Below are 26,088 nucleotides of genomic sequence, written 5' to 3'. Positions count from 1 at the left end.
ACTAAAACATTAAAAATCAAGTTGTTCAGAAAAAAAAGAAAAAATTAAAAATATAGTTAAGAGTTATAAAATTGGAATTGAAAAACCCGTAAAAGATGACCTTTCAATATATTATATATAGACGTTCGGTACGGTCATAATTGCCAGCAAAGGTATGCTTAATTCAAGCTGATGCAAGCTGCTCCCCTTCTCTAATGGAATGTTTGACAAGCAATCCGAAAAGAAAATTCTTCAAATTTCTCTCTCTCTCTCTCCCTACCCATTTTTAAATATACAATTATTATTATTATTATTATTATTATTATTATTATTCAATTTCTTAAGAAAAAAAAATGACCGGTCAAAGATATAAAGAATCAAAGATAGGCTAAACTAAAACAAGATAATGGAAAATGGCTGCCTCCGCTTAAAAGTAAGCCACATGCTTTGATCCGTCGTCTGCCGGCGCGCGCACATGAGCTAGCTTGCTTGCTAACAGCTAATATTATATGTATGTACTTGTTTTTATTTTTTGATTTTGATTTCTTTTCATTATCAATGCATTGGTTTAATAAAATGAAAATACTACAATTCGTAGTCAGTCAATCAAAGGATATATATAGAGGCATTTATAAATCCGGCATGCAGGCCGGCAAGATTGTCTTGATCATGAAATGCTTCCATTTTCTATATATTTCTTTGTTTTTTCTAAGTACGCAAGTCCTAAGATTTTAATATTAGTACTGTCTTTGAATCCATTTTCTAATTCCCATTTTTCTTTATAAAAAAAAAATATTGTTACATTTTATCCGATCGAGTTACTCCTAATAAAAGATCATGATCTCTAGCTCCTTAAAAGAATTATAAAATATAGTACTATAATTAAGCTTAGGTCACCACATATATATAAATATATATATATATATATATATATATATCTTGTTTGGATTAAATCTAATTACAAGCGCCATTGCTTACGTATTTGATCTAAGAATTAATACAGAGAAAATTTGCGATATTGCATGCCTCCCTTGTGAGATGATCAATAGATCAATATGATGAGAATAATTATAATTTCAGTATACTTCTAGTTCATGTGGCTAGCTAGTAATATATAGAAGTTGCGTAATTCGAGTAAGTTAAAAGTCATGTAGACATAATCTATATATATATATATATATATATATATCGTAGATCACTTCGGTCGTCGGCCACCTGATCCCTTTGAAGTATAGTGCTGGTCACAAAAGCACATGAGCTTGCTTGCTCAGCAGAGTCGGAGTGCAATCCATGTAACTCTCCACTTCGTACGTTCAACCTGATCTGGTTCATATTTCAATACATTGGCCGACTCGTCATGATCAGGGCCTTGACCCCTCCTTCATTTATGTTCTTAGCTAGAGAACTCCACCATATATATAGCTAGCTAGGGACCATCACATGATGGCGTTATTCACGTTGGATTAAATTACATTTCATTTTTCAAAAAGAAGGGGGCAATTGGAATTTATAAGCTCCAACAAAAACATTTTAATCAACACGTACGGCACATATATAGAAACAAATTATATATATATATATATATATATATATAAAGGACAATTGAGGCAATTAACATGCAGCAAGGTGCAAGCCCATGTTTTTAGCCAAGGAATTAATGGCAGATTTTGATGCTTGGTAAAGATGCATTGTTGTCAACCGCTTCAAGACATTTTGTAGAGACTTCCAAGCCGGCCTTGTCCTCTTTGAATATCTTCTAGCCAAAAATATGGAAAATAGAGGAGAAAGTGTACTAAAAAGCAAGTGAAAAAAAAGGCAAACAAAACATGACATGAGGACCTGCAAAAAACCCAGATGGGCAGTGCGTGAGGGCTACATGATGCCAATAGTTTCATGACGAGAGTTGGTGGAGTCGATGGAGGAGACTCCATATTTGACGGGGGGCCTGGGTACATATATACTTCACAAAGATAGATGCATGAGAGCTAGACGGTAAATCTAGCCTCCAAAATTCGACCAAATGGATCGATAAAAACAAAGAAAAAAAGTTAGGATACAAGAAGAACAAATAAGAGTTGGAATGATTACAATGAATTATAACATGTTAGTTACATGATCTATACTATACTCTAAAAGGAGAATTAAGGTAGCTATTGATCAATTCATTGGCATCCCTATCATAATTGTAGGTCGAATGCCAGCTTTAGAAACATAAAAACTTGATCTAGAAGATCTAGCTAGCTTTGAGAAGGAAAATAAATAAATAAAGTTGGATCTTGAAGCAAGCTGGAGTTGCTGGTCCTACACATGATCTCATGATCATATAATATATATCCTGATCTGCCGGAGCAGGTAATCTATTACCATTGACTTTCTTTTCTTTTTTGTGTAGCGAAGGAATCATTAATCTTGCCAACCAGCATATATATATATATAAATATATATATGTATATATATACACACACTTTACTATTCTTTTTTGTCTACTTTATCGTGAATACAACCTCTTATCTCAACATTGTATCAGTACCTTTTATGGGGAAGACGAGCCATGCAACTCATATTAATTAAATTACTACCGGTTAAAATGAAATGAAAAATAAAATAAATATGTGACGAAGTTTTAGGCCCCGTTTGGCTAGCCTGAGTTTAACATTCAAATACTCAACTCTCAAATCACTAAATCTATCTCAATTCAAAACATTTTTACATATGAGACCCACAATTTTTTTCAACTCAACATCTCTTTACACGTGGGACTCACAATCTTTTTCAACTTATCATAAATATATCTAAATTCATCTTAACATCAAAACATATCTAAAATCATTTTAGGTGGGCTCCATAAAACTCACTTCATCATATCAACTCACTATTATTCATAAAGAACTTGATTCATTTCAACTTAGCTCAACATCCAAACGGGGCATTTATGTTCATATTTAGGGTTGTAGCTAGTCACTCAAGATTAGCTTGGAAAGATTTAACTTCGACTCAATTCGTTTATCTAATTAACCATTTTTTAGTATAAAATTATAACTTTTTATTAAATAAACCAACTCGTATAAATTAAATTCAGCTCGACTTCGTATTATCTAGTATAAACTTGAATTACTTCATCTTTATTATCTTTACGATATGAATTTTAATTTTCCATGATTGAGAATATATTAAATTTTCAAAATTATAAGAAGAAACCTTGCATATTCTTAATACCATATGCAATGTTGGGATTTTTATGAATATATGAGTAGTTATATTTTAAGACTTTTATACCACACACCACCATCTATATGGCATAATTTGATATATAAAATTCAAATTTTAAAATTTATCTTTTAAAACAAATTAAGTCATGTAAATGGTATGTAGTCATGTAAAAGTTTTCAAATAGAATTCTTCTAAATATGTTATTAATATATATAAACTAAATAAACTATTTGCAAAAACTTAAAATTGTTTATCAAAATTTATAAATAAGAGTATAAGATATAATATAAATAATTTATTTTGTCAAAATTAAGTAGCTTGAATTCTTTAAGAATAAAAAATAATATCCATAAATATAAAACGAACTTTGGTGATAAGTTTGAGCTCAGCCCATATTTTAATAAACTTAAACTGACTTAAGATTTTAAGTAGTCACAACTCATTTACATGACCTCCATGTTAACTATAAGAGTGTAAATTAATTAAATAAAAAGAGAAAGAAGAAACCCAACAATAGAACTAAGAATTCCCAAAAATACATGGAGAATATATATATAGCTGTAACAACTCTAATATATTTCGCTATTTAAAGAGTCTGATCATCATGATAAGAGATGGTTTTTAACCAAATTTTAGTTAGAAAGACATGACTTTAAGTACTAGTTGAATGCTCTAATTCCCACTTTGTTTCTTTTGTTTATCCCCATTTTAGCAGGCATGCATCCTAGCTAAAAGAGAGGGCCATGTTGTTTTGGATGTCAAGTTAATCCATGGACGAGGGACTCAAGACAGTGGTTCCTCTTTATTTTTAACTCCTTTTGAGAACTACAAATTATATACACCCAACTCTCTTATAATTACCATCTGGGGCCAAAGTGGCGGGTTCTTTTAATTACAGTGAGTCAGTGGAGGACCACTGGCACTGAGTAAAGATTCCTGAGGGTTCCTTTGTTTGTGGGGTTAATACGTACCCTTTTGATCCCCCCGCCCTAAATTTTCCACACTTTCCAGTGCAAGTCAGCAGAAAAAGGTAGAAAGCAGGCTTTTCGAGGGAACATCCCCTCTGATTGTTTCTCTATATGTGCAATATTGGAGCCATTGATTCGCTAAATTTTCCTCCTTTAGTACGTACAAAGCGTAGTTGATTTGTTAAAAGTTTTGTAAGCTTGATTTTAGAGTCATTGGATGCAGCTTTCCATGAATTCCATCCTTAATGTGGATCAAAACTAGTGACAAACAAAAACATTGTCTCTTTCATGGTTAAGATATATTGTTAGATTATTAAAGGAAAGAGAAACACATTGAATGTGGATGGAAGTAGATCGAGCTATCAACAATCATCACAAGAAAAACATGATAAAACACACAAAATTAAACCAATTTGAGAAATGCTACCAAATAATCGATACGGTACCATAGTTGGAAATTATTAAGTGTTTGATTGGGCAGTCAATTGATTAGATTGCTTTAAACATCTATTGTACAAGGAGAACCTGTAATAAGAAGGGACGTTAGCATAGAGTTCGGCTATGTTGAAACAGTGGTTGAAGATCTCCAAGCCCGCATCCTCGGTATTCTCAGATAAGGAAGGTGGACAAAGACCAGTACTTGACAGAGTGGAAGGCCGACTCCGAAAGCAACAATATATTGATCTTTTCAAGAACCTAAAAAACTTAAAAAGAGACCAAAAACACCATAGATCTACTGCTCATATGGGATGGGAATGTTTGCAAGGAGAATGGGGTTGTTGAGTTCTTTTGGTAGTGGTTTAGTACAGGTGACCCAGTGTGGCCACGGGTGCGGATGCTGATGCATGTAGCTCACACATCAACTGGTGCCGGGAAGTAAGAGGCTGGTTGAGGAGGCAACAGATAGGGTGGGACCATTAAGCAGATGCGTGGGACGTGTTTGGAACATGAGAGCTTGCTAGGTGAAAGGTGGTTTTTCTGGAGTGGTAAGCAGGGGGCACATGAGATCTAAATGCCGTTCGTGTGAAGCCAGTGGTTGGCTTGTCGGAAAATAGACATAGGGCCAAAGAAGGCCATGGGGCATGTGTTGGGTGCCGGTGGTCATAGGGTTTTGAATCAGGGTTACAAAGTTCTCTCTACATACCCGAAAAAAAAAAAAAATACAGAAAAATGATTGTAAGAAAGTGCAGTCCAAGCGAAAAGAATGGGTAATCGGATTGCATGTTGGCAATCCCAGACTCTGAGCTTAATTAATATTCAACTTTACTTGCTCGATGGTCATAAACTTCATAATTACGGCCGGTTTGGTTGTTAGACTGGATTGACATCAATTCAGTTCAGTTTAATTTTAAATTAAATCTAATATCTAGATATTCAATTCTTAAATTATTATTTTTATTTCAATTCAAAATTTTTTTACATGTGGGATCCATAATCTTTTTCAATTCAATACATCTTTACACGCAAGACCTACAATCTTTTTAAATTTTCATAAATATATCTAAATTTATTTTAATATTTAAATACATCTAAACTTATCTTAAGTAAACTCTACAAAATTTACTCTATCATCTCAACTCACTTCTATTTATAAAGAACTCAATTCATCTCAACTCAACTCAACTCAATATTCAAACGCAATCTAAGTTACTGACTTAAGAATGCTTTAGGAATGGGAGAAAAATGAAAGACGACAAAAAAAAAAAAAGAAAAGAAAAGAAAAGAAAAGAAAAGAAGGAAGAAGCTATTCCATAATCTTCTGCACTAAAAGTTCATTAAAGTGAAAATGATGTTATACCTAGTGGATTTATAGAGTGAAATGGTGCCAATGGCCAGTGGAGTACTATCCTTGCTTATAACCTTTTTCCAGGGACAATTAATATATAGAGATTCAGAGACCATTTGATATTAATGGAGTGCCCAACCTATACTTTGATGACATGACAAAATCGATGATTGATGAAAATCTCTCTTTAATCTCTATCTGGTTGTACTAAGGTTAGCAAATCTTTCAGATTTAGGCATGGGTGTCTGTGGGACCCTGCTGTAATATACATATATTAAGAAGATTTATTAATGTTGTGACAATGATTTGACACAAACACAGCGGTTTTATTATTTTCTAATCTTCATTTTAATTTCTGTAGACTCATGAGAAGCTTTACTAATAATTTGATGCTCAAAAAGTAGAGGAATCTAGCACTATTGGGGGGAGGTTGGGTCCATATATGCCAACCCCACTTCATGGGTACCCCTAGACTTTGATAAAAAGGCAAACATGTCCATGGGATAAAACCAGATGCAGTAATGAGTGAAGAAGCCCTTGCCCTAGTGGCTATTATTTGGAAAAGCTAGCACCTGCGCTGTGTCCTCCATCATCACCATTTCAATCATTTTGCCAACTTGCCTGCAAAATACAAATACAATCTAAGATTCTTTTTATAACTTTATAAAGTTTGTTGCAGACATATTGCCACTGAGTTATCTAAATGAGAGTCATTGAAACTTTTTACGTTTGTTTTTAAAAAATTTCTAAATTTATCTCATCTTATCTATTTATTATAATTTTTTAAAATTTTTATATAAAATAAAATAAATAATTTAATTTTTTTTAAGTCCTAAAATAAAAATAATATTAAAAAATATATATTTTAATAATATTTTATTCAACTTTTATATGTAATTCAAATTCATCTCATCTTATTTTATCTACAAAAACAAACGAGATTATGGGTTGTTTAATTCAATTTGAGGGAGCGTATGTACGTAATTTTCCATATTTTAAAGTCTCTCCTTATCTAATTTCTGTCTGTAAAAAAATTCACGTACTGTAACTATATTTCTTCCAATTATAAAAAATAAAAAATAAATATTAGAATAAAGAAATTATAGACAATCATTTATTAAAGTTTGGCCAAGGGTGAAGAATATATGCCAGACAAGCTAGCTAGTCTTCCAAGTTTTCTTCTTCTTGATGATCTTTTTTCACGCGTGACGTGATCTCTCGGTCGATCGCCTTTCAACAAGGCTTCAAGTTTCAGTTTGAACTCAACGGAAGTCACGCTAACTGTGTCCCGAGTTTGGAGTCAAATGGTGGGTAAATAAAGCTGCTTGCAATCCATATTGGCGATGTGCACCACAGCTATAACAAACCTAATCGGACTTTACACACACACACACAAGAGATGGGGTGGCCCCGTTTGTGTGGGAATTTAATAAAAACGTGTGTATATAGATATATATATATATATATATATATAAATATACATACATACACACATATATACACACAATATATGGCATGTTTGGTCACTGTTTAAACTCGTCTTCATAGAAATGGGGTCAACTCATTTCATCTTGTCTCATCTCATCATTACAATTTTCTTAAATTCTCACACAAAATATAATAAACAATTCTATTTTTTTAAATCAAAAAAATTATAATAATATTTTATTCAACTTTTAACTTTTATCTAAAACTATATTATTTCATCTCACTGTCCAAACGGAAGTTAAAGAATAGATAGAGGGAAAAAAATCATTCATTTCGACCTAACTTATCAAATACATGATGGAGGAAATTATTGATGGAAAACATATATTATTAGTACGAGTTAATTAGTCTTAGCTTGCCCCTTATAAGATTCTTGAGAGATTCTTAGAATTTATGTTTGAGCTTTAATTAAGATTTGAAAGGTATATAAATAAAAGTAATGTTACATGTATTTATAGTTTTATTTACACTTTTACCTACAAGACTCATTTTGTTAGTTTTCTTTTGAAATTTCAAATTTGAATTTCAAATTTTATGATTTTCCACATATCGATAACTGACAGTAAAGAAGTAAGTTTTTCATAAATTTTTCTTAAATACATTTAATATTTTTCTATAAATAATATGCAGACTTCTCGATTTTAATTTTAACGTTGTTGTGTATATAAATGTTTTTCTTTTTATAATTAGAACTACTTTTCTCATTCATTAACAATAAAAGAATTAGGTGTCATTTGGTTATACAGTTCAGAAGAGATGAGATATTTTGTTGAAAGTTGAATAAAATATTATTATAATATAATTTTTTAATATAATTATTTTTATTTTGAGATTTAAAAAAGTTTAATTATTTATTATATTTTGTGTAGGAGTTTGAAAAAATTGTAATGATTATATGAAATGAAATGAGATAATTTGATTTTGTATAACCAAACCAGCCCTAATCAATCATTACAAGCACGGCCAGCTCAAGGGTAAGGCCACTTAGGCAATTGTCTAAGGCCTCCAAAATTAAAAGTGAATATATTTTTTATTTTACTTTAAAACTATATCTTTTACATCAAGCTCTCTACAAAATTCCATTGTCCTCCATAAAGTACAACATTTAGCAAGAGTAGGTTGGCCTATGAATTTCTTAGTAGCACACAAAGAAATCAGGATCTCTCTCTTGTAATTTCTTGCAATGACACTTATTCCCATTTTCTAATGCGCCCCACTGCATCAAAATTGATTTTAGTAAAGCCTTCAGCAATTGAAAACCACTTAGTTTCTCCTCTGCTCGAGCCTTCCCCATTATGTTGCCCACCTCTCAGCCTTTGTGTTTCTCGAAATTCTTCAAAAGTAGATAAGACACCTTGTATTACTTTAACTTGGCTGTCAAACTTGTTATCAAATATTGTTTTATTTCTTCTGGTCTAAATTCCTTTGAAAATTACTGCTAATCTCTTTTAATTTTTCCTGGTGGAAGCTCTTCTGCACCATTTCCTATGGATGAATAAACTCCAATTCAATATTGTATCACTTATGAACTGGATTTTGATTATCTACCCACACATCACTTGCTACAGGACATGCTGAATTGTTTCCTATTTCCTACAATAATTGGATAGATAGCGTCTTCCAAAATATTCTTCTGATACAACTTTTGCCTCTAGGAATAATAGAATTTAAAGACTTCCCAATAAACTATTTTATTGTGCCAGGTATGGTTAGCTTCTAGATCTTCTCCCAAATAAATTTATGTGTCTGTCTACTGGAAACATTCTCCATATTTTTCTTTTTCCTTACTTCTCCCCAAATGATATGCACTTCTAATAGTAAATTTTTCATCCTTCGTGTAACCCCAATTTCCTTATCCTCTGCCCCTCTTCTGTTCAATGGAATACTACATATCTGAATTGCTTTATCTTTTTCAAAAATCTTATATATAAGCTTTTCATTCCAGCAGTGAAGTTCCTCAATCACCAACTCCCTTACTTTCGAGTTTCCATCTAATATATTTGCAGGGGACTTAATTTTAAAAGAAGTTGACTGTGGAAGCCACTTGTGGCCCCAAATGGATATGTTGTTTCCATTACCAAACTCTCCAAACCATTCCTTCTTTTAGTAATTCCTGAGCTAGCAACACACTTTTCCAAATAAAAGATGGAGTGCCCAAGTTTTATCTCTAAAAACTAGAAATTTCTATAGTATTTTTTCTTGAAATTTTAGCTACCAAGGAATTTGGTTCCTGCAACAATATACAACCTTGTTTAGCTAACATAGCTCTATTGAAATACTCAACATCTCAAAACCTCATTCCTCTCGTATTCTTTGTTTTACCCATTTTTTCTCAACTCTTCCAGTGTATCCATTTCCCTTCTTTCTTGTTGTTCTACCAAGACTTTGATAATAAAGCATTAATCTCCTTGCATAGTCTCTTTGGTAGAAGAAATGCATTCATTGTGTAGGTAAGAATAGATTGGGGAATTGCCTTAATCAGTATCTCTTTCCCAACAATGGATAAAAAAGTGTTCTCCCAACTGTTAATCTTCTTCCATATGTTCTTCATAACCCCTGTGAATGTATTGTATTTAGACCTTCCAATCATAGTTAGCAGACTTAGATATTTACTATAATTACCACACACAATAGCTCCAGCATCTTTAATAATCTATCTTTGAATAAGTTCACTTGTTTTAGAGCTAAATAGAATAAAGGTCTTCTGTCGATTTAGTACTTGTCCATTATCTTTTTCATACTACTAAAGCACTCCTTGAGTTTTCTTCTGATTTTCCATATTTTTTCTACTAAAAATCACAAAATCATCTGCAAATAGCAAATGGGTGATCTTAGTATCTCCCATAGCTACTACTACACCTCTCATATCTCCACTTTGTTTAGCTTTACTCGATTCAATCCTTCAGCTCACAAGATGAAAAGGTAAGGAGATCATGGGTCTCATTGCCTCAATCCTCTTGTTGGAGTAAACTTCTCTCCAGATTTTCCATTAACCAATACAGAATAAGATATTGATTCCACACACTACATCAACAATTTGACCTACTTTTTATTAAACCCCCAACTTTCTCATCATGGCTTTTAGAAACTGCCACTCAATTTTGTCAAAAGCTTCAGACATGCCAAGTTTTAAGGCCAAGTTGCCAATACTTCCTTTTCTTTCTTGATTTATTTGAATGTAGGACCTCATAGGCCACCATTACATTATTTGTAATGGATCTCCTTGGTACAAATACACTTTGACAGTTAGAAATAATATCAGGCGGTATACATTTAAACCTATTTGCTAAAACTTTTGCGATAAGTTTATACAAGACATTACAAAGTGAAATAGGCCCTAGCCAATAGGCTTAAGAATGTATTACCTCACATTATTTCCAGTTTTCAAAGTGCTTTTGTACTGGATTGATTTATAATTGACAATGTAATGGTGGCATATGAGTTTCTACATTCTATGAAGGCAAGACAAAAAGGAAGAGATGGAAGCATGGCATTGAAGCTGGATATGTCAAAGGTATATGACAGAATTGAGTGCCAATTCTTGAAGTCAATGATGGGGAGGATGGGATTCAGTGAGAAATGGATTCAACTGATCATGAAGTGTGTGGAATCAATCACATACTCAGTCGTGGTAAATGGAAAGGTGGGTGAAAGTTTTATACCAACAAGAAGTTTGAGGCAATGAGACACTTTGTCTCATTGTCTATTTATCTTATGTGTAGAAAGCCTAAGCTCACTGTTGAGTAAAATTGAATCTAATGGGAAGATATGTGGTGGTTCTGCTGTAAGAGGAGGAACTAGAATCACTCATATGCTATTTGAAGATGATTGTGTGATTTTCAGTAAAGCCAGCAAAAAAGAGTGGAAGACAATTCATGATATATTGAAGTTGTATGAAGACTCTTCTGGTCAAGTCCTCAATAGACAAAAAACTTATATATTTTTCAGTTCTAACACAAGTGTCCTTACACAAAGAAAATTTTTACAAGAAGCAGGAGCTGTTATATGTGGGGACTATGGTAAGTATCTTTGTCTTCCAACTATGATTGGAAGATCGAAGTACCAGACTTTCAAGGGAGTCAAAAAGAGGATTTGGAAGAAAATTTATAACTGGAAAAACTCATTTCTCTCCAGTGCTGGAAGAGAGGTTCTTATTAAGACTGTATTACAATCCATACCCACTTATACAATGATTTTTTTTGGTTGCCAAGAAGCTTGTGTCTTGAGATTAACTCTATGCTAACAAGATTCTAGTGGAGTAGTAAAAAAACAAGGAAGAGAAATTCACTAGAAGCGCTAGGGTAGAATGGTGAAAATAAGAAAGATAGTGGAATGGGATTTAGGGATATTGAAGTATTTAATAGGGCCATGCTGGCTATGCAATGATGGATGTTGCAGCAGAATTTAGATTCCTTGGAAGGTTAGGTTTTCAAGGAAAAATACTACAAGAAGAGTTAATTTATTGATGCAAAACTTGGCTATAAGCCTTCCTTTATGTGGAGGAGTTTGTTGGCAGCACGAGAGCTATTAAAAGCAAGCATGGTGTGGAGAGTTGGTAAAGGTAGAAGCATCTCTATTTGGAATCAAAAGTGGCTTCCCAAAGCTATAAACTTTAAAGTGAGATCACCAGTGAACATTTTGGATGCGGTTTGGGAAGGGATTTGGAGGTTGCATGTTCCTAACACAACAAATCAGTTTTTGTGGAAAGGACTGAACTGTATTTTACCTTCTAAGACAAATCTATATCAAAAAAAGATACTAGATGAGCCTACTTGTCCAATATGTTGCAAGGGAGAAGAAACAATACAAAATGTGTTGTGGTCTTGCCTAGCAGCAAGTGATGCGTGGGCAGAGAATCAAAGTGGACTCCAAAAGTGGAGCAGTGAGGATGTCGAGTTCTTCTAGCTTTGGGACAAAATGCAAATATGCTTTAAGAAAACCAAGTTAGAAGAGATTATTGTGATTCTCAGAGGGTTATGGTCCAAAAGGAATAGAGTTGTGATTGAGGGTAAGTTTGATAGTCCAAGCAAAGTAATACAAATTGCTTTATCAAACCTTAAAATCTTCCAAAAACCTGAAGATGTGAATGAGCAGAATAGGGAAGTAAATAGTCAGAGGAGAAGAGATGCTAAATGGCTGCTACCAGGTGAAGGAGTTACTAAGATTAATTTTGATGCTACCATTGACAAAATTAATAGTAGATTGGGTATGGGTATTGTTGCAAGGAACCACAAGGGAGAGCTTCTTCTTTCAATGTGTGTCTCGAAGGAGTTCATTGGAAGTCCTGAATTAGTTGAAGCAAGTGCTTTATGGAGGGATATGGAGTTAGTGGTAGAATTGAATATCAAGAATGTGTTGTTTGAAGGAGATGCTCAAAAAGTAATAAAAGAGATATATGAAAGGAGGGCTACATGTGCATGGATGGGGCAATTAGTAGAAGACATAGGGAGCATTCTAACTGAAAAATCAGACTAGACTGTTGGCTTTATATTTAGAGAAGGAAATAGTATGGCTCATGAACTTGCTAAGAGGGCTTTGAGGATGGAGGGAGAATGTTGTTGGATTAAAGAGGATTTATTCTATTATCAATAGAGAGATGCTTTGTAATGATCCATAATTACAGTTAGTTAGGCTGTACTGAGGCATGTTTTCTTTTACGAATGAATGAAAAGCAATGGTTGATGATTCAAAAAAAAAAAAAACTCACAAGCAAAGAGGTAAGAGGTTGTACTTTTATCCCTAGCATGCTTCTTCCACTTTCCCCGGCTCTGAGTAGATTTTCCTTCCTCTCGAGAGAGTATGGTTTCTCTTGCCAGTACTTCTCCCTCTTCATATGTGACTGGGTCAGATTGCATAACTACAAAAATATCCAGCCCTTTCTTAGTTATCACCTCTATGGACATTTGTATGGGCTTCTCTATTAACAGGCCCGAGCCCGTCCCAATATCCTCCACCCTCTCAACAGTTTCAAAATCCTTCAATCTCTCCATATTACCTTCCATCAATTTTTCAAACTCAATTGTTTTAAACTATTCCACAAAATCCTCTCTTATATCCATAGTATCCCTGAATTCCACAAGGACTCCTTGCTTTATGTCTTCTTCATCGTCGTTTCCTATTCGGGGTTCACCATTGTGCTTGTTCTCCATTTTTGGACTTGCCCTTACTCTCTAGTTGCCACTATCAATTCTTCCATTTGCAGGAGACTGTTTGTGTCAACCCTTATACCCATTTTCCATAAAATTCATTTCTGGATTGGTTCCTTCGCATCAAATTTGCTTCGGCCCTCAACCATGTTCCAAACTATTGAGATTGTTCCACGATCGCCTCCTTATTAAGTTTCTTTAATGAACATCCACATGCACAATGTACCATGCGCCCCTATGAAAAGCACATACATGGCATATTCTCGTATTTTAGAGGGATCCAAGCCTTTTCTCCATTTACACAGAGAGTACGACCTCTTGTCAAAGCAGTCTGCAACATCACTTCAATTTTGATTCTAAGGAACTAACCTCATCCAATTCCATCCTCTGGTAAATCCATTTCAACCGCCTTGCCTATGGAGTTGCCAATTCGTTCTCAACATTCTCTATTCATATAAGCAAATGGAAGGTTATGGAGTTGAACCAAGAACAATTCACTATCAAAATTAATATTACTCAGTTGGGAGAAGCCATCAAACAGTTTAAGGATAAATAGGCAATTATCAAACAACCATGGCCTACCCGCGATCACCTTCTATTTATCGGCATATGTATCAAAAGTTACTGTGAGCAAATTGGGATCACATTCTTGAAAAACTGTCGGTTTACTCACTTTCCAAATCTTTGCCATTGTCGAAGAAATTACCTCTTTGCCAATTACTCACTCCATACATAGTTTACCCACCAAACTACATTCTCATTTCTTATGTGTTTCTGTCAATCCCTATCCATGTAGTTCGATGATAGGATTTTCTTCCCCTGTTAACTTCAGTCTACTCCATTGGTCTTCAAGGTCCTCCATAACTTTTATTGCCTGTCCAATCCCTTGAACAAACTATAAATATATAGGGGTGTAACCAGTCCGATCCGATTTTGGACAAAATCTAGGACCGAATTGGTATGTACCAATTTTATATTTTTCAAAACCGATTACGCCCCGGCTACCCACCTAAACCGGTACCTCCAATTTTATCGATTTTCAGTCCGGTCCGATTTTTTAATTTTTTTAAAAAGTAAAAAATATATAATAAAGTGTTTCTTCTTATGATAAAATGTTATTAATAATTTAATATATATATATATATATATATATTATGTTTAAAGCATATGATTAATTAAATTTTTATCTTTAAGATTAAACTTTTATTTTATAAAATATAATAACATTATCTTATATAATTATATTAATAACATATGATTAAACAAATTACAAATATTCATATTTAAAATTAACATTTTATGTTATAATTTATAAATTATAATATGAAATTATTTCATATATGATATATAATTATATATATTATATATAAAAATTTAATATATAATTATATATTATATATAAAACTTATATATATATATAAATATTTTGTATAATATATAAAATTAATTTTTATATATATATTTTTTCCAACCGGTCCGGTCCAGTCCCAGAAACTATGAAATCGAAATCAGACCAGATCTGACTGGTTTTCATAATATAGAAACTGGTCCGGACCAATTTCTGGTTTCCGATTTAAATTTATACTCATGTAAATATACATTATCGTCAAAGGTAGCAGAAAACTCTTTTCCCTAATACTCCACCCCTGCTTCTCTCTAGAAAGCAGGGAATAGACTGTAAGTAAATGTTAAGAATTGGCTTATTAGGAAGAAAAACTCTACGTACCACACTTTTCATCATACTATAATAAGATGGTAGTATTGCCCATCAACTTTTATTTTTTTGTTTAAGAGAAAATAAATAGAATGATACAATATTGGTGATAACAGTGTTACTACTAAAGAAAAACTTAAATGTTAAAAAAAATAAAAATAAAAAATTTGAGAAGTACTTTGTTTATTTAAGCTTTTTACAAAAGGTAAATTACACGCGGACTTGGTAAAATTCCAGTTTAGCAAAAAACTAACTTGAAAATCCAACCTATGAGAAATCTGACTAACACATAAGTGTCTAAAATAATTTAATTTATAATATTTTTATGTAGATGAAGTAGTTCACAAAAAATAAATATAAATTCTAAAAAAAACCCTACATTAATTAATTATCACCCACTCCAAACTATTAATAGTATGATTCATTTTACATGTTATAGACTTCCAATACCTAGCCCTAATTAATCCATTAAAGAGAGTTATTTGAATTTCAATGCAATGACAGGGATGTGATCATTCAGCATTTATTATTTTTAAATTTAAATGTTCAGCATCTTAATTTAATTAATTGATTGATAAATACTTATCATTAAATTTGAAGAATATTCATTAGGATTTGGAATTTTGAATTTGAAAAAATCTAATTGTAAGTGATTCTACACACTAATACGTGCACTCATTCAATATTATTGATCAGAAAGTATATTTTATTGAAAGCAATGCTAATTTAAATTTAGAATATGAAGGCAACAATATTAATACACAGATTAGTACGCAAATTTGCTTATACATAATAAAATTCTTTGAATTTATACAAGAGATAAGCCTAAGAAAATCTAGCAAATTATATTAATATTAAATTCTAAAATTTAGTAATTTTCAATAAGAGATGAGACGGATAGATCAAAACCCAACATCGAATATGTTAATTGAACTCTTTTTTTAATTTTAATTTTTATTATTATAATCGATTTAGCACGTGAGTCAGATTTACGAGGACATATACGAAATGGACAGATAAAAAAATTTAAAAAAAATTAATAAAAAAAAATGATGACCATGTGTATTGACCAAGAAGCATTAGTGATTAATAAAGACAATGCAGTCTTCAATAGGGTTAGATAAATGATAACAACCAAACCTGCATCTTCAATAAATAGCTTTGACTAATGAAAGGCCTAAAGTTTATGCAATTTTTATTTATTTATTTTATGGATAAAGTAATCCTAAAAGAATACGTGAGACACATTGGATTGCCCCAATTATGCATCTTGACAGGACTTGTCTCCTCCTCGATTATTCCTACTCCCCTAGAAACCACTGCTTCGCTTTATATATAGGAGGTAGATTTATTTTTTTCTTAAATTTATTTTTTTAATATTATTTATAGTGATCAATTATTTTAAAAAATAATAAATTTATGTGAATTTTATATTTATTTTTTTTAAATGATTGAATAACGTTTGCATATTTACGACTGTAAATATTTTTTATTTTTTTTGAAATTCTTTATTTAAATTTAATTGTTAATCTAAGGTCGGATTATAAGATTATTGAAGAATTTATTGCATATTTTTAAACCTTCACATTTTTTTGACAATTTAATATGTAAAACATATGTAAAATACATCTATGTATAAGTTTTTCTTTAGTCTCTCTCACTTAATATTTCTCACAGTCATATTTTATTTTAAAAGGAAAAAGAGTATATTTAAAAAAAAAAAAACATAAATTAAAATGGATAAAGTGGTTTTTAACTTTTTAATGGACGAAAGATATTATTTAATTAAAAATGATAGTTCGAGACTTTGAGGGTATAATGTCAAAACTAATAATAATATTATTGTTTGCATCAGATTGCAAAACAAATAACAGTTTAAGAACTGTATATTCAAATTGGATTATTTGACTGAATTATTATACTTTTTTTTTTTTTTTAAATTTGCCAAACGGCTTATTATTTTATTGTAACATATTAAAGAAGTACGTATGTGTTAATCATGGAAATTAAAAAAGTACGTAACCCGTGACAATTACATTCACGATCGATCTCTGTATTTATTCTATTTTTAAATTGATGTATAGAGTACACCAAATCAAAGAGCATCGAAGTTGGATAAGTAACGTGAGGCGTATACGATTTACAAATCGAGATCATCAAACGTCAATTTCTTTGGGGTCTCCAGACTCTCCCCTTTTTATTGCAATTCATTCTCAAAGGCGCAGCCGCACCGTTGGTTAAATAGAACATTCAAACCAACCCAACCCACTCACCCACTCCAAGCGCAAGTGGAATGGGCATTCAATATTCTAGAACGCCAGAATATGAAAATCCCAGTATGACCCTTGCCAACCATCTTTAGATGTTAAAGAATATTTTAGATTATTTATAATTAATAATAAAATAATTTATAATAATAATAAAAATTATTTGTAAATAAAAATTAAATAGTTTATGAACAGTTGTATTCTCAAACATATCCTAAACCAGAGCCATACAATATTTAATATTGTCTGAATAGAATATTTTTAAAATTATGAACTCAATTAATAATTTTTTTTTATTGGAAGTTAATAAATTGGATGTATTAAATTAGAGTATTACTACTGCTACAAAGAGATTACATAAAAATAATTTTTCAAATTGACATGACTTAATGTAATCCGTTAAATTACTTTACAATAAAATTAACTTTACAATCTGACAAACCACATCAATTTATAAAATTATTTTTGTGTAATCTATTTATGGTTAGAGTATTTTCTATTAAATTATGATAACGCGAGGTTTAATTATGATAGGGTGAAAGGTATAAATTTGGAGAATGATTTTATGAATGGTTTTATTAATGAATTAAGATCCATTTAATTAAAATTTACAAACATAATAAATTTGGAAAGTACTTGACTCTTAAATGTAACTCAAACAAAAATATTCAAGACTCCTACTAAAGATCCTAAACCAATAAGCTGATAAAAGCTATTTTATATCTTCCGAAAAAGTCATTTTAAGTTGTATTAATGAGTTTATTTGTTTTGTTGTTAGGAGAAACAAAAAAGGAATTTAGTATTAAAAATAAATTAATGAAGGAATGACCCACTTCAATAAAATATGATCCATGTGACACTCGTGAAAAGAGTTATAATTATTTTTAAAAGAATTATATAAAATGAATTATTTTAAAATTTTATAATATTTATTAATCATTTAATACTGTATGGAAAATCATACAACAGTAAAATCCTGGAAAATCATTTCATGTCTATCTCTCTCTCTCGTTCATAATTTGATTTTTTAAGGCAAATGCATGCGTTAGTTGAAGATTAGCAAGAAGAATTATAATTATTTTGACCCCAACTCATTTTCTATGAGCCAACATACGATTATATCCCATTCCTCGTGATGAGGAATTCCAGCATTTAAAAATAGTAGGATGATAAATTTATTCCATTGATGTGAAGTTAATTAATAATAATAACCTATAAAAAAAAAGTGAAGTTAATAATAATAATAATAAATAATAATAATCTAAAGGGAATTTTGAAGGGAACAACATTGAACCTAAAAGCAGTCACGAGATGTTTACTATTCACCAAGTTGTCGGTTTACTTTCGTAAATTTCGTAAAAAGAAAAACACTATTATATCCGCTCTTTGACACCTCTATTTGATTATTGGTCAATTTTTATATTTAATAATTAAAAATTTAATTTTAAATGTATTGATGTATTTTTTTATTTTTTAAATATATTTAAATATGTTAAAAAATGTGAAAAAAAAAAGAAAAAAAAATACCGTCCAACAGTAAAAATGGGGACAACATAGTAGGTGTACCCTTCACAAAAACAGAATGTATTCTTATATTCTCACACAAAAAATCACAATTTATTTTTGAATAATTCGTTTCATTAGTCATTATTTATAACTCCACACCCCACACTCTATTAAAAAAAAATAACTGTTAGGTGTGAGATGTAGAGGTGAATAATAGCTGATGAGAAGCAAAATTCCTTATTTTTACTTTCCACCCAAAATTATAGGAATTTCTAAATTACACCCTAAGTCACATATGTTTTTAATTTATATCTTTGACTAAGTTTTAATCATTAAGATTGATTAAAAAAATTTTGAGCATATGATATTTTAAAAATTAGATTTGATTAAAGTGTGCAAAAAAAAAAAAATTGATAATGTGATATATATTCCAAGATTTTATATACAGTAAGGTATTGAATAAAAATTTAATGGTAATTTATGGATAAAAAATGTTATTTATTCTGGATAATGCATATGGCCTGGCCATTAAGTCATGCACTCGGAAGGTCCATTTATGGAGAGGTTCATGTGAATGGCATGACACAACTGGGTACATAAATTAATAGCTTTAAACTACTTCACATCGCAGAAGTAATTGAGAGTGCATGTGCTCATTCAATGGAGATGGTTGGGTGTGTCATCATTTACCCAAAATAAATAAAGTAACGACATTTCATAAAATAAATTGCCCAACATTTTAAAGTTTTCTTAGGAAAATAATTTCTATAATTATAAGGTATGCAAATCCCATATATATATATTTTTAAATAAAATAAAGTGTGCGAGATTCGTACATCACAAGACTGTATAAAGCAGACTGTATAAAACATTTTTTCTATTCCTATGTCATCACTCTACCTCTTCTCAAATTCATTTCGTCTTTTAGAAAATTCCTATTTGTGAATCTATATGAGAATGAAAAAAATTAAAATTAAAATAAAGATTTTAAGTTATAATTGAATCCGATTTACGTTTCGATAGTGAGAAGTGTTGAGAATATTTATGAATAGTAGTAAAAAAAGTAATAATAAAATATTGAATAGTAGTGAAAAGTAATGAAAAGTAATGAATAGTAAAAAAACAGGTAAAAAGTAATAATAAAATAAAGAATAGTAGTAAGAGTACTTGAGATACTCTCACTTGCCAAACATACCATGATTACATGTTAACAATTATAAGGCATTCCCATATTGGTTTACAAATAAAAGGAAAGAACTCCTCTCTTCTTAATTTTCTATCCTTCCTAGCTTTATCTTAGACTATATTTTAGTATTTCATTCTTATTCCACTATAATAACATAGTATTTGTTCATCCATCTTTAATATATTATATATATATATATATTCATATTTTAAGATAAGATATGATTACTATTTTAATATAAGTTTGCTATGCATTGAATCTCTAAAAAATGATAGCATGACTAACTCTTATTTGAGGTGTTATATCATGAGATAAAGAAACTTGCGATATATTTTGAGAATTTTTTATTTTCACATGTATATAGAGAAGGCAATATGGTAGCATATAAGTTGGCTATATATGCATTCAAGGTTGAAAGTATTGATGTTTGGTGGAATTGAATTCCAAACTGTATTTCTCAAGCCATTTGGCTTGATAATTGTTTGTAATCATTTTTCTATTGATTAATGATATTATTATCTTTATAAAAAAAAATAATATAGCATTTTTTTTAAAATATACATAATTTATGCATTCTAAAATTATAAATAATATTTCTCATTATTAATATAGGAAATACCAAATAAGAAAAAAAGGCACGAGCATTCAATGGGTTGTTTTAGCCTCGTTTGCAGAAAATATTTCATCTCATAATTATAATTTTTTAAAATTTCTATATAAAATATAATAAATAATTTAACTTTTTTAAATTATAATTTAATTTTTTAAAATTTTAAAATAATAATAAAAAAATAATATTTTATTTCATTTTTATTTTTACTTGTTAGCAGCATTGGCTAAGGGTAGAATTAAGAATAGTGAAAAAGGCAAGGGAAATTAACAATAATGGTTGTTGGACAGCCACATACATGCATATCTTGTTCATTCCACCTTAACTAATAAAAAGACTTTAACAAAAAAAAAAAAAAAACTAATAAAAAGACAAACAAAAATAAAAAGATAAAGAAATGAAGATTATTAAAAAGGGCTGCTCCTCTCCTATTGACCATTCCGCTTCCTTCTCTTACCATTCCGTCCTTCCCAAAAAAAGTCAAAAACCAAATCAAGCCAAAAGCGCCCCCCCCCCTCCCTCTCTCTCTCAAGCCCACAGATACCCTTTATAGGGTGAGTAGATTGGTGAGCTCAGAATCTTTTGAAACCTTTGGGAAAATACCCACTTTGAGTTTTATCATACACTCTTATGGATCGCCGCCTAAAGATCTGATTTTCAGCTATTCTCGCACCAAGTGAGAAACTGTTGGAGAAGATCTCAGAGACAGAAAGAGAGAGCCTGAGAAATGGGAAGCAAATGGAGGAAAGTGAAGCTGGCTCTGGGCATCAACACGTGCCTCTACGTTCCTCAAACTCTAGACGATTCCTCGCCGCCTATCGTATCCGCCGGCAGACCTTCCGACGCCGTTTCACCCACTCCGGGTCATGGCCTAGGTTGTCATCCCACAACGCCGACTCCATCCTCTTCGGGGCTCCGCTTGTCCCTAACCGGACCCAAATCTTCTAAGGTTTGCATTCCCCATTTAGACCCATAGTGCAACATGTTGATTGTGAGGTCTTGAAGGAGGTTAATCTGGTTATCTGGGCTGCTATGTTTTCATTTTTCTTATGTTAATCTTTGCATGGCATATTGATTGCAAGAGATATTTGGATTTGTCTTCGCATGCCAATACTGATTGTAAGAGATGTTTAGATTTGTTTCTGAAGTTGTTTTCTGGAAAGATTTTTTTTTTTTTTTTTCTTTTTACCGATATTTTATTACGTTGTTCAGTGCTTCCTTAGCTTTTTGTGAATACCCGTGGTAGATCCTGATTTGAACCTGTGGATAATTCTGGTTTCAACTCTTGAGCCAATAATATATTTTTTTTTCTTGTTCAAGTAGTTGAACTGGTTTATTAGAACATAAATATCGGTGACTGTTAATGCCGGCTGTTATGTATTGGTTAATAGTGGTTTTTTATAATCTGTCGCATTCATTGTTTTCAACTAGTGGTGGTGGTGGTGGTGATAATGTGATGTAACTGGATATTGTGGAGGTGTGTATTGGGTGTCATGTTGTTTTCAACTGTACAGAGGCTTGTGGGGTTGGATAAAGTGGAGTACTCCCTTTGAGGACCATGGTCTTTTGGCTTATTTGAAAAGTAATACACTACTGCACTGTTCCTTTCCTTTTCATCTTCCCTTGAAGGAAAGTGCTTTGTGTGGTCAGCACAAGCGCCCATTACCCCTCTCTCTGTCTCTCTGTCTCTCTCTCCTTTTGATGTCAATTTTTCAAAAACACTGTGTACCGTTGATTGTAAACTTTCTTGCACTAACCTTCAACAGAGGAAAGGGGAGGAGCATTGAAGAAAAGAAAAATTAAAACAGAAATACTCGGCAATACTCTTCTTTTGATGGGCTTTTGTATTTTTTGTTCTTTATTTTTTCCCTTGCTATTGTATTGAAAGCTTCATCATTAGTTTTTGAGTATTTCTGCCAGAAAAAGCAAGGTTTGTGAATTGTTTGATTACTCTTACTTTTTAAAAGTCACCATTGATTGATGTTAAATACCAATTATGTCCTCCACCATGTTTTGACTACCTAAAATTGACTTTTCTTTTCTTCTTGTTTAGCTAATTTTCTGAGGGGTCGTACTGTATCATTGAATAAATTTTATTTAACTTTTCTCGAAATTGGCAGCTATAGTGTAGATATGTTGCATTCTATTTCATCTTTTCATGCACTGGTCTCAGTAGTGGACCAGCATGTGGACAAAAAGGGTCAGTGTTAGACACTGTAGTTCAAAGTGACTTGTGGAAATTTCACGTTTACCCAAGAACACTATTTCATAGTGCGAAGATATGGATCCGAGTACTGAATGGAAATAAAAATATATTTTTCAATAAGAACATTCTTAATGAAGCCCATGGAAAATAAACGGATTCTCACATTGAATATTTCCTGTTCTTACAAATAAAGGTAAATTAAACAAGATTGTCTGAAAAATTCCAGCAATCCTTTGGATGGCTTAATGCAACAGCCCACCCCCTACCCCGTTTAATTTGATAATGTGTGAAAGTCAAGTGGATGCCCTTATCATTTTTATTTATTTTTAACTGTAAAATATGATATCTTTATTGTTTTTGATCAAGTTTGAGATGAAGAGTAAGCAATAACTTCTTATGCTTGTGATTGTACCTATCCTATGCTAAATACCATTGGAATCATTCTTCAAAACTGCAGAGGACCTGTGCAATATGCCTGACCACCATGAAACCAGGCCAGGGTCATGCCATTTTTACTGCAGAATGCTCCCATTCTTTCCACTTCCAATGCATTACGTCTAATGTTAAACATGGGAACCAAATTTGTCCAATCTGTCGAGCAAAATGGAAAGAGATTCCATTTCAAAGCCCTACATCTGATCTTTCCCATGGAAGGTCACGAATCAACCCAGTAGGTTGGCCCCAAGATGACGGCTGGATGACTGTTCTACGACGGCTCCCTCCCCCTCGGTTAGACACAAGTCGGCAGATTGCTTCAATATTTCATGCCCCTGAGCCAGTTGTCTTTGATGACGATGAAGTTTTGGATCAACGTCCTACTGAGCAACGTACATCTGCTAAAGAATCTGCTGATGGCAATACTATTGGAACAATAGACATTAAAACTTATCCTGAAGTTTCTGCTGTGACTAGATCAGCTTCTCACAATGATTTCACTGTACTAATACATCTCAAGGCTCCAGTTACAAGTGAAAGACAGGATAGCAACAGAAACCAGGCTGAATTGCCACCAGTATGTCAAAATTCTCGTGCTCCAGTTGACCTCATCACTGTGCTTGATGTTAGTGGCAGCATGGCAGGTACCAAGCTTGCTTTGCTGAAACGAGCCATGGGCTTTGTTATAGAAAACCTTGGTCCCTCTGACCGGCTTTCAGTCATTGCCTTTTCCTCAACAGCCCGTCGCCTCTTTCCTCTTCGTCGAATGACTGATACTGGACGGCAGCAGGCATTACAGGCGGTCAATTCTTTGATTTCAAATGGTGGTACAAACATTGCTGAAGGCCTAAGGAAAGGTGCCAAGGTGTTGGTAGACCGCAAGTGGAAGAACCCAGTTGGCAGTATTATACTGTTGTCGGATGGGCAGGATACATATACTGTCAGTAGTCCTGCTGGGGTTCGTGATCAAGCAGACTACCAATCACTTTTACCCATCTCAATCTGTCGTAATAATGGTGAAGGCTTGCAAATTCCAGTTCACGCATTTGGATTTGGTGCAGATCATGATGCTGCATCAATGCACTCGATCTCTGAGATCTCTGGGGGGACATTTTCTTTCATAGAAGCAGAAGGTGTGATTCAGGACGCATTTGCACAATGCATTGGAGGCCTCTTGAGCGTGGTAGTGCAAGAGCTACAAGTTAGAGTAGAATGTGTTCACCCTAGTTTGCAACTCAGTTCAATAAAGGCTGGAAGTTACCGAACCAGCATGGCAGCGGATAGAAGAATGGGCTTTATCGATGTAGGCGTCTTGTATGCTGAAGAGGAAAGGGATTTTTTGGTGGCAATCAATATTCCAGTTTGTTCCGACGATGAGATGTCATTGCTAAATGTTAGATGCGTGTACAGAGACCCTATTACAAAGGAGACGGTGACTTTGGAAGAAACGAATGAAGTAAAGATCCAGAGACCTGAAATCACTGGAGAACTTGTCATTTCCATGGAAGTGGACAGGCAGCGAAACAGGCTTCGTGCTGCAGAGGCAATGGCCGAGGCTAGAGTTGCGGCTGAAAATGGTGATCTAGCTGGTGCAGTGTCTGTTTTAGAGAGCTGTCGTAGGATATTGTCTGAAACTGCTTCTGCACGAGCTAGTGACCGTTTATGTGTCTCACTCTGTGCTGAGTTGAAAGAGATGCAAGATAGGATGGCAAATCGCCAGGTGTATGAGGCATCTGGAAGGGCTTACGTTTTATCCGGATTGAGCTCGCACTCGTGGCAGAGGGCAACTGCACGAGGTGATTCCACAGATAGTACAAGCCTTGTGCAAGCTTACCAAACCCCATCTATGGTGGACATGGTAAACCGGTCCCAGACAATGATTTTAGGGAACCCAGCACCTCAACGATCTCTTCGACCTGCTCAATCATTTCCAGTCCGATCACGACGGTAATCAATAGAATGTCTCTGGAAATTATCCTCACACTACATATATTCTATATCCGCAGACCTTTTTCTTTCTTTGTTAGCATTGTCTTTTACCTTATTGTGGTTTTGGGAAGTGGGGTATAATTGGAAAATAGTTTTGGGTGTTATGACATGGCAGAAAATATTCCATAGTTTTGCCATGTAAGTGAATAAGAATATTGGGGGAAGGTGTTCTAATGAGTAATGGGGGTGCTGAGAGATATGGTGAAAAGGGAAAGGTTGGGGTTGAGCATTACAAGGTGTGATTCTGTGGTGATGTACATAGAGAAAATTCTGTTTCTTTTTTCATTTCTTTGTTGAGAAGAAAGGGGGTATAGCTTTGTAATTGTGGGGATACTTGGGGCTCACTTAATTTTAAATATATATATGACATCTGCTCCTGATTCTTTTCATATCATGCTTTTCTAAATCAACAACTTGTGAATGAATTGTGATCACGAATGGAGTTTTCCAGCTAAGCTCTGGCAACTAACACCCAGCATCGTAGACCTCAGGAAACTGTTTACTGAAAACTTTATATTGAAATGATGTTTACGTCTCTTTCTCTGCTCTGCTCTTCTCTCTCTCTCTCTCTCTCTCTCTCCAAATTGTCTTTATGCTT

General features: G+C 32.7%; 2 protein-coding genes across 2 annotated transcripts; both read left to right on the top strand.

The window, feature by feature from the left end:
• Positions 1-12,348: 12,348 nt before the first annotated feature.
• LOC108990306 lies at positions 12,349-12,906 on the top strand. The gene has a single exon (XM_018964231.1). The coding sequence runs from the start codon at positions 12,349-12,351 to the stop codon at positions 12,904-12,906; it is 558 nt and encodes a 185-aa protein (XP_018819776.1).
• An 8,391-nt stretch (positions 12,907-21,297) lies between these two features.
• LOC108990326 (E3 ubiquitin-protein ligase WAV3-like) lies at positions 21,298-25,879 on the top strand. Its single transcript, XM_018964249.2, has 2 exons — positions 21,298-21,809; positions 23,524-25,879. The coding sequence occupies exons 1-2, from the start codon at positions 21,588-21,590 to the stop codon at positions 25,450-25,452; spliced, it is 2,151 nt and encodes a 716-aa protein (XP_018819794.1). The 5' UTR covers positions 21,298-21,587; the 3' UTR covers positions 25,453-25,879.
• The last annotated feature ends 209 nt before the right edge of the window (positions 25,880-26,088 follow it).

Source organism: Juglans regia, chromosome 14 (assembly GCF_001411555.2).
Source record: "Juglans regia cultivar Chandler chromosome 14, Walnut 2.0, whole genome shotgun sequence".
Lineage (NCBI taxonomy): Eukaryota > Viridiplantae > Streptophyta > Magnoliopsida > Fagales > Juglandaceae > Juglans > Juglans regia.
This window is presented reverse-complemented; position numbering and strand designations above follow the sequence as displayed.